Source organism: Lipotes vexillifer, unplaced genomic scaffold (genome assembly GCF_000442215.2).
Source record: "Lipotes vexillifer unplaced genomic scaffold, Lipotes_vexillifer_v1.1 scaffold213, whole genome shotgun sequence".
NCBI lineage: Eukaryota > Metazoa > Chordata > Mammalia > Artiodactyla > Lipotidae > Lipotes > Lipotes vexillifer.
The window spans coordinates 4,643,103-4,652,206 of record NW_006780610.1 but is presented as its reverse complement, the minus strand read 5'-3'; the positions used below and the strand labels follow the sequence as shown (position 1 = coordinate 4,652,206).

General features: G+C 52.5%; 1 protein-coding gene across 2 annotated transcripts in view; it reads right to left on the bottom strand.

Moving 5' to 3' along the window:
• GRIK3 (glutamate ionotropic receptor kainate type subunit 3) overlaps positions 1-9,104 on the bottom strand; it is a 232,635-nt gene that overhangs the window by 3,594 nt on the left and 219,937 nt on the right. The window contains exons 14-15 of one of the 2 annotated variants that reach the window (XM_007453809.1): positions 2,041-2,263; positions 1,266-1,516 (exon numbers count right to left, since the gene is read on the bottom strand). In XM_007453809.1, the coding sequence (XP_007453871.1) occupies positions 1,266-1,516; positions 2,041-2,263 (474 nt within the window). Of the gene's footprint in view, positions 1-885; positions 1,517-2,040; positions 2,264-9,104 lie in introns of those variants that run through there. The other variant, XM_007453808.1, reaches the window with a different exon arrangement.

Here is a 9,104-nt window from a genome sequence, read left to right as displayed (position 1 = left end):
GAAATTGGGGCTTCCCTGGTGGCGCAGTGGTTGAGAGTCCGCCTGCTGATGCAGGGGACGCGGGTTCATGCCCCGGTCCGGGAAGATCCCACATGCCACGGAGCAGCTGGGCCCATGAGCCATGGCCGCTGAGCCTGCGCGTCCGGAGCCTGTGCTCCGCAACGGGAGAGGCCACAGCAGTGAGAGGCCCTCGTACCGCAAAAAAAAAAAAGTAGAAATTGGTCAAAACGCATGGCCACTTTTAAAGACTCTGGCCATACTACAAAGTTACCCTCCAGAAACTTACCCTCTTGGACTCCCCCCAGCAATATGGGAACATGTCCCTTTTCTTATACCCATGTGAACTTGAACACCGAGAATTATCGTTGCCCCTCCTCTTTGCTAACTCAAGCTTGCTGATTATAAAGGACTCCATTTAATTTTGGATGGATGTGTAAGTGCATCTTATACATATGACTTAACTGCAATCTCCTTTCACAGTTGCCCTGAATCCCTTTGAACTTCGCTGTGAGAGGAGCTTCCCCGCAGCCCAGTAGCCCTCAACTCAAGGTGCACATTTGAATCATGCCGTACACTTTAAGAAGCCAATTCCAGGCTCTACCACAGGCCAATTAAAACACAGTCTCTGGGAGTGAGGCCAGGGTATTAGCACTTAAAACACTTTCTCCCTGTGATTCCAATTTGCTACTGGGACCCAGAACCACTACCTAACCACACTTGATGAATTAATCAGACAGGTTGAACCTAGCAAGCTTGGGCCGGCCCTCCTATCTCTTTATTTATTTATTTTTTTGGTTAAACTTTTGATTATGGAAATTTCCAAATATATGCAGAAGTGGAGAGAAGAGTATAATGAACCCCCTATGTAAGCATCACGAAGCTTCCACAATTACCCTGGAGGGGTTTATGCGAGGGAATGACACAGTTTGAATTAAGTTTTAAACAGGGCACTGGCTGCTGTATGGAGAGCAGCTGGTCAAGAGCAAAAGTGGAGGCAGGAAGGCCAGACTGGAGGCTGGTGCATGATCCAGCTGGACAGGATGGGTGTGGCCCGGTGTGGAGTTACACTGAGGGGAAAACATGCTCGGAGTCAGTGCAGAGGTGGGGCTGGCAGGGCTTCCTGGTGGACTGGATTCAGAGTGGGCTACGGTGGGGATGGGATCAGACACCACCTTGCACCTGGCACATAGGGGCTTAGAAATCAGCGCAGACCCCGTTCCGTCTCCTTCCCTTCCCCGCGCAGGCCCCAGCTCCTGGGGGCTTACCTGCTCTCGCTCGGCTGTCTTGCGGAGCTTGTATACAAACTCGCCCACAGCCACCAGCACAGACAGGACCAGCCCGGCGGCCAGGACGATGAAGATGCCCCCAATCTTCTGGATGCCCAGGGCGCTGGCCTCTTTGTTTTCCTCCTCGGGACACCCGCTGCCCCGCCACCACTTCTCCTTCAGGACGTGCAGCTTGTCCTCCTCCTGCAGCTGCAGGATGGCGATGGTGATCTTGTCCCGGTATGGGGAGCCTGAGTGGGGGAGAGAGGAACCTGGCTGTCAGCAGCCTTCAGTCCATCTGTGCGCCCCTGTCAGTACCCTGGTGGGTGCCAGACACCATCGCTGGGCCTCTCAGTATGCTCATCCAAAGGGGGACCCTAGTGCCAGGAGGCCCCCCTTGAAATCCACCTATGGTGTCTGGGTGGAAGGGTCCTGATTTGGGGTGGAGAGTCTTGCCTACGAATCCCTGTCTCCATAGGCCTGCAGCGCATCTGGGCGGCATCAGCAGGGGTGAGGTCAGGGAGAGGAGGCGTGACCTCTGAATTGACCCCCCACCTTTGTGCCTGCCCAGGTCTCCTCTGCTCAGGCCAGGGCTGGCCTCGCAAGGCTTGTGGCTCTACCTTTCTGTTTCTGGGCTGAGGATATGCTGCCTTTTAAGGCTCAGTGGGGTGACCTGGGAGAGGGAGCAGGGGGCCATGTGTGCGCATGAGTGGATGTGGTGGTTTCACTCACCCTTTGTCACCCGCCACCCTCCCGCCTGCAGCGCCATGCTCACCCATGGGCGTGCCAATGCCGTAGCCCTTGGAGTCGATGAGGCCCCCGATCTGGGTGAGGTTGCAGTTCCTCTGGGTGATGTACTCGATGGTGGTGGATTCCATGAGCAGCGCATAGTCAGCTGTCAGCGCCCGCTGGACGCCCTCCTCGTTGTTCTTCACCAGTGCCGAGGGCTTACTGCTCATGAAGGCCCACATCTTCTCGAAAGTGGAGATCTTGGATTTCTGGGCCGTGGGGAAGGATGAGGGGTGGTGATGCACACACAGTTACTGAGCACACAGGGATCAAGCACAGCTCACGCCTTAGCAGGGCCCGAGTCACTGAACTCTGTGCACAGTCCTCAGAGCGAGGGAGTGCGACCCACTGCTCAGATGTGGAAACTGAGGGCCTGGGAGGATAGGTCCCCAAACACACAGCTGCTGAGTCATAAAGCTGAGAGTCGAGCCAACCTACCCGAAAACGCTTGGCTCTTCGCCACGGCACAAGAACTTTTCAGGCTGTTCTTTTAAAAATTAATTTTCTCTCTCTAAGATTTATTGAACAATTAAACATGTGCAGGTCCTGTTCTAAGTGCTTTGCCTGTATTAACTCACTGGTTCTGCCCAGCAATCATAGGGGGCAGGTACTGTCATTAGCCCCATTTTACAGATGAGAAAATTGAGTTTAGCTGTGCCTCAATTTGCCTAATTTACTCAGACACAAAGTGGCAAAACCAGGCTTCTAACCCAGGCCATCTGGCTCCAGAGTCCATGCTCCTAACCATAGAGCTGCACTGCCTCGCAGAAACCACTGTGAGGGTGGGGGGAGGGGCAGGGGCTGATGAGGGCAAAGCTCGGTGGATTCTGGGCCTCCCGCTCCCACTTCAAGCAGGTGGCTCTATGTACCATGCTCCAGGGGAAGATTTGTCTGAGGCAAGTGTTCCTGTCTGTTCTCCTTCAAAACAGTAAAAGAGAAGCAGGGGGCTTCCCTGGTGGCGCAGTGGTTGAGAGTCCGCCTGCCGATGCAGGGGACGCGGGTTCGTGCCCCGGTCCGGGAAGATCCCACATGCCGCGGAGCGGCTAGGCCCGTGAGCTATGGCCGCTGAGCCTGCGCGTCCGGAGCCTGTGCTCCGCAACGGGATTGAGAGCACAGCAGTGAGAGGCCCGCGTACCGCAAAAAAAAAAGAGAAGCAGGGCGAGAATTGCAGAGAGGGGAGAAGACTGGGGGCAGTCAGAGCAGTTGGTCCACAGACCCCCTCAGCCTCTTGTTCCAGAGCATCCTGGGCAGGATGCTGCTCCGTGAATACGGAACCAGCATCCCTAAGATCGGGCCTGGTGGGTGGGCTGCTGTGCTTGCCCCGCCTTGCTGGGGAGACTCAGAGAGGGCCTGGGGCCAGGAGAGGGGGCCAAGGTGCCATGTTTCTTGCTGCCTGAGGAGACTGGGCAGACCTGGGTGCATGCACACATGAGATTTCTTGGGAACTTAGTGCCTGCTGGCTGCCTGCTCCCAGCAGGGATCAGCCTTGCCTCTGCTGATCCCAGGGGAGCAGGTGGCTCTGCAGGCCTCATTGTCCCTGGCTGTTTCCAAGTCTGGCTGTGCCTGTTTGTGATGTCAGCCTGTCTGACTGGCACCCGGCCCAGCTCCAGTGTGCGTGATGGCATGGGTGCGCTCAAACAGGCTGGTGCGGGGCTGCAGGCGGGGGGAGAAGCTGTGACTGCCAGGAGTGGCAGGGGGAGGGGGCTGGGAGGAAAGTGGACCTTCTCTCCAGGTGTTTCCTAGCGCTAAGGGCTCCCCTCCAAGACTGGCTCCTGGAGACCCAAGCATGCCTCGGGGAGGAAGGAGACCCGGAGCAGCAGGCAGCACCCCACTCGAGATTCCACCTGAGCCCCGAATCTCTTGAGTGCCAGGGATGCCCCCTTTGGGCACGGGGCCTGAGGGTGCCTTCATAGACGAGCAGCCACTCCCCTCCTGCAAATTTATCTGCCCCGAAGCTGAAGGCCTGGAAGGGCTCAGATGCCCAGAGCCCTCAGTGGGTTCCATCGGAGCAGCAAGCTGGCTGCCGCCTGCTCCTGCCGTCCTCAGCCTGTCCCACTATCAGCTATTCCTGCTCCCCAGCTATTCCATCCTCCCATGGCTCCCAGATGCTTACCCCCACCACTTAACTACTCTTGCCCTTAAGAACATTCCTGATGTCCAGCTCTTCCGACTCTCCAGACATTTCTTATTTTCTAGATAATTTCTGATATCCAGACTGCCTTCTCCAGCTTCTCCCTTGGGTCCATTCTCACTCTGCTACTTTTCCCGCCCTGATTCTCTACAGTCGGAAGCTTTGAACTGGTTCCGATGATCCCCATCCCTGGGATTCATGCCCTGGTGTGATCCCTTACCCTTGAGTGTGGGCTGGGCTCAGTGACTTGCTTTTAACCCCCGCCCCCAGGAGTGATGGGATGTCATGCCTGAGATTAGGTTACAAGAGACTGTGACTTCTGTCTTGCTTCTGCTCTCTCTGGCTCCTCTGGCTTGCTGCTCTGATGGAAGCTGGCTGCCATGCTGTGAGCTGCCCCATGGAGGGGCCCACATAGCAAGGAACAGAGGGCAGCCTCCAGCCGACAGTCAGTGGAGATGGAAACCCTCTGCCCAACAGCCCAGGGGGAACTGAATGCTGCCAACCACCACGTGAGTGAGCTTAGAAGCGGAGCCTGGAGATGACTACAGTGTTAGCCAGCACCCTGATCCCAGCCTGTGAGAGGCCCTGCACAGAGGACCCAGCTATGCCAAGCTGATTCCTGACCCACAGACTGTGAGGTCATAATGTTGCTGTTTTAAGACACTAAGTTTGCGGTAATTTGTTATGCAGCTATAGGTAACTGACACACTCTCTTACACGCATACTGACACAAGCTACTTTTATTCCCAAGATCGTTGCTTTTTCAGATGATCAGTTCCAACTCTTCTAATCAGGTTATCCAAGTCCAATCATCACTGCTTGGCAGGGACACATGGCCTCAGACACTCTGCTCTCTTGGTTATTGTAACTAAATACTATTCTCCAATCAGTGATTTCAGCACCTCAGCTCCTTTTCCATCCCAGTCTCTCCTGCTTTCCAAATTCTCCTTCTACTAGAGGTGGGAATTAGAAGTGTATGAGGCCATCAGGGCTCCTTTTACATCTCCTAATGCATGTATGTATGCATGCATCCATCTGTCCAGCCATCCATCTACCTATCCATCCACCCACCCATCCTCTCATTCATCATGTTCATGTTCTCACCCATTCACTCACACACTATCTACACACTAATTCATTCAACTAACTATCCACCCAGCCTTTTACTTATCCATCCATCCTTACATCTCACCCATCTTACCCACTCATTCTCTGACACAACCAGCCATCAGTAACGAAAATGAACCACACAGGGAGCCCTGTCCCACTCCTTCTGTCTCAGAAGAGGATGAGAACTTCTCCTCTTTCTGCAAACGCCTCCCTGCATCCTCTCCTCAACACCCTATTCCTTCTATACATAGGCATGCCTGACATCAAAATATATGCTCTTCCCAGTAACACCCCATCATAAATGGAGATAGAAATTTCCATTGGAGGCTGGCGAGGGAGAGGCTGGTATTGAGGCTGATGGGCTTTGAGCAGAGACACGTGAAAGCCTGAGGCAGGTGAAGGAATGGAATGGGGAAGATGGGTAAAGACACCAGAAAGCTTGGGCCAGTTAAGATGAGAAGTGGCGAGAAGGCGGGAAGCTGGCTGTGATGCTGATTTCAAGAGGTTCTTCTCTCCCGGCTCCAGTGTCAACTAATTCATTACCTTCATCACCTTTAGGCAGATGGGTCTGAAATCTTCTTGCCTAGAAAGGCCAACCCCTGTGTTTGTCTCATATCTTGGGATCCCCATTTTCAACAAAACCCACTGATAGTTTCTGATTCCCCTTAGGTTCTGTCCTTGAGTGATTCTGTGATTCTGAGAACATCCCTGAAAAGCTTCCCTGTGCACCTCTGAGGCAGGGAGGGATACAGCCAGGGCCCCTCCTGGAATCTCAGTCCCCTCTCCTATCTTCCTGGGCCTGGTCACAAGATGCCTGAGTTCCGTCACTGGCCTGAGTTAGTTACCACCCCAGGGAATGGAGTCTCACATACCTACGGCTCCAATGCCATCCTCCCTGTCCCAGCTCCAGTGGGAACCTTAATAAACATTGCTTCAGGGCCAGTCACCCAAATCAATTAATGGAATCGCTTGGAGCAGCCAATACCGGGTGACATGCCAGGACGGAGAGGATTTTTTTATCAGTGAATTTGGCAAGAAAGTAAGTTTCAGACTCACGACTTTCAATTCTAGCCTCCTCAAAGAAGTAAATTGATTTTCCCCAACTGAAGATATTTAATCTTGAGAATTTAACATTTCTGTACAAGAAAATGTATATAGATATATATATATATATATATATATATATATATATATATGTATGTATGTATAAAAATATATATCAATTCCAAAGAGAGCTGAATCTCAGGGAATGTGTGTGGGGAGGCAATGTGATTCCATGTGAGACCTTGGGTATTTTCCATACTGGAAAAGAGAACTTTTTCCAGATTAACTGGCTTTCTTATCCCTGGATGTGGAGTCTTTGGCCTTATTGGATCCACGTACCTGAGCAGTTAATCATGTCTCTTGGGTTATTTTCATGGGGACCAGGAGGCTCCCTGCCTCTGCCCACCTTGCCAGGGCAGACTTGCTGACCCTCTGGCCCAGCAGCTGCCTCTGCTGTCTGCATGTGCCCCTGAGGCTTGCCTGTGCCGGGGCTGCAGGCTGGCCCCTGAAGGGAGAGTTAGGAGGTGAGGGCTGCAGGCTGACCCTTGCAGGGGGGAGTCAGGAGGCGAGGGCTACAGGCTGGGGATGGAGGTGGTGGGAGGGGTTGGCTCCACTGCATGGACTCTGGTGTCACACCTAGCTGGCTTCAAATGCCAGCTCCTTCTGTGACCACAGGCAAGTGATGTCACATCTCTGAGCCTCACTTTCCACATGTGTAAAATGGGAATCAGCTTAGCACAGAGCCAGGTTCCTAGGAAGTGCCTGACAAGCAGCTAGTGTCATTCTCTGTCTTTAAGCCTCCTTTATTCTCTTTAAGGCTCAGTTTTCTCATCTAGAAATTGGGGACAGTGATTTCTAGAGTGCAGAGTTTCTATAGAAACTAAATGACATAGTACTCAGTGGCAGAAAATTCCAGTACTGAGACGGGCCAGGCAGAGTACTGTAAATAAGTAAAGACCGCTGAGTGGAGTTCTGATAAGCTGGAGACGGCTGTCGCCTCTTGGCACCTGACAATCTCTCTTCAGGAGAGCCAGCTCAGTGAGGCCCCTTCATCTTTCACATTTTTGAGAAGCTGGATATATGAATTTTTTAAATGCAAAAATCTCCCCATTTTAAAATGCTGGCCACTAATTAAAAATATATAAGAAATGTGCTGCCCCTAAAATCCTATCTGTGGGCTGAACAGGGCTGTGTATCACCAAGAATAAACAATAAAAATAGTTAACATTTATTGTATGCATACTCTGTGTCAGGTATGGTTCTAAGTTTTCTATATAAATTATCCCATTTAATCATCTCAATAATCACCTCTACAAGGTGTGTGTGTGTGTGTGTGTGTGTGTGTGTGTGTGTGTGTGTGTGTACTATTATTATACCCATTTCATAGGTGAGAAGACCGAGGCACAGAGAGGTCATCAGTAACTGAGTCATTTTCAATAACTTCCCATCATCCCCAGGCCTCCCCTGCCCCTTTTGCTGCCTTCTGCCTGCCTGCTCTGGGTCTCTTCTATTCTGAGGACCTCTGGGCTCCCCCTGAAGTGTTTAGCTCTGTGCAGAGGTAGACAGCCATCCTGTGATAGAGGCACCAATGTCCTCCACAAAGCCGCCAGGCCCAATCCGGAGGGACCTGGAAGAAGAGAGGTTCTCCAGGTGTCCACTGGCTGGAGCTTCTCCATGGGACTCCAGTTAAACCCTTGCCTCAGGAGGGGACTATGTGGCAAAGGAGAAAAGGGGCCAGCCGGCTTGCCCATCTTCTGGGTCAGCCAAACAGAGGGGCATCCAGAGGAGAAAGCCTTTGCCTTAAATGTATTGTGTGCCTAGCACTGGCCTAACCACTGTATATACAGTGGCTCATTGAATCTCCTTGCTAATTGCTGCATGGTGGGAATCAGTATCCATGTCATCCAGGTGAGCAAACTGAGGCTCAGAGAAGTGAAGTGACTTATCCAAGGTCACCCAGCACAGACAACAGCCAAGACTCAAGTCCTGGTCTGTCTGACTCTGAGACTGATGTGACTTGACTGCGCCAGGCTGCACCACAATGAATTCTGCCTGGTCACTGCATTTCTGTCCTCCTATCCTGCTTCTGCTTGAAAGCAGGGCTAAGTCTCTATCAGAGAGGCCAGCAGACAGGTCAGGAGAAACTGGGAGCTGAGCTTGGGAGCACCCTCCTGAGCCTTCCAGCCCAGGGAAGAGTCTGCTGAGCAGCTGGAAGGTAGGGAGATGGACTGGATGGCCTCTCCAGGCACCTTCCAGGCTCAGTTGCTAGGATGGGGCAAAGCTGTGCAAGGGGTGGGGCTTGATGGTGCCAGGGACCTGCGGAGCCTGGAACTCTTGGTCCCCAGCTCTACCTCTTTCCTAAGTGGCTGTCACTCACACACAGTGCCTCCCCACGTGTGATGTGTCTCTCCCACCGCAACACCAAAGAGGGCTAAATCCTTGGAGAAGCTGTCTTCTGACATCCTCTGCCTTCAAAGCTGCCCAGCCCTCGCCACCAAGAACACGCTTTCCCAACGTCCTCCTTTACATTTTGCCTACATATTTTTACAGCCAAACAACACTTTCAAAGGCCTCCTTTTTCTTCTCCTAATTAATTTTTATCTTCCAAGATGGAGGGAGGACAACACAGGAGACATTGTTTGTGATGTTTGCTGCTCCCTGACAACTCTCCAAATGAAATTTCCTCTAGAATGATGGGCTGCCACTAGCCACGCGTCTCCCACGCTACAGGGTGGGGGAGCGAGGGATCTGGAGCCCCCCCCCCC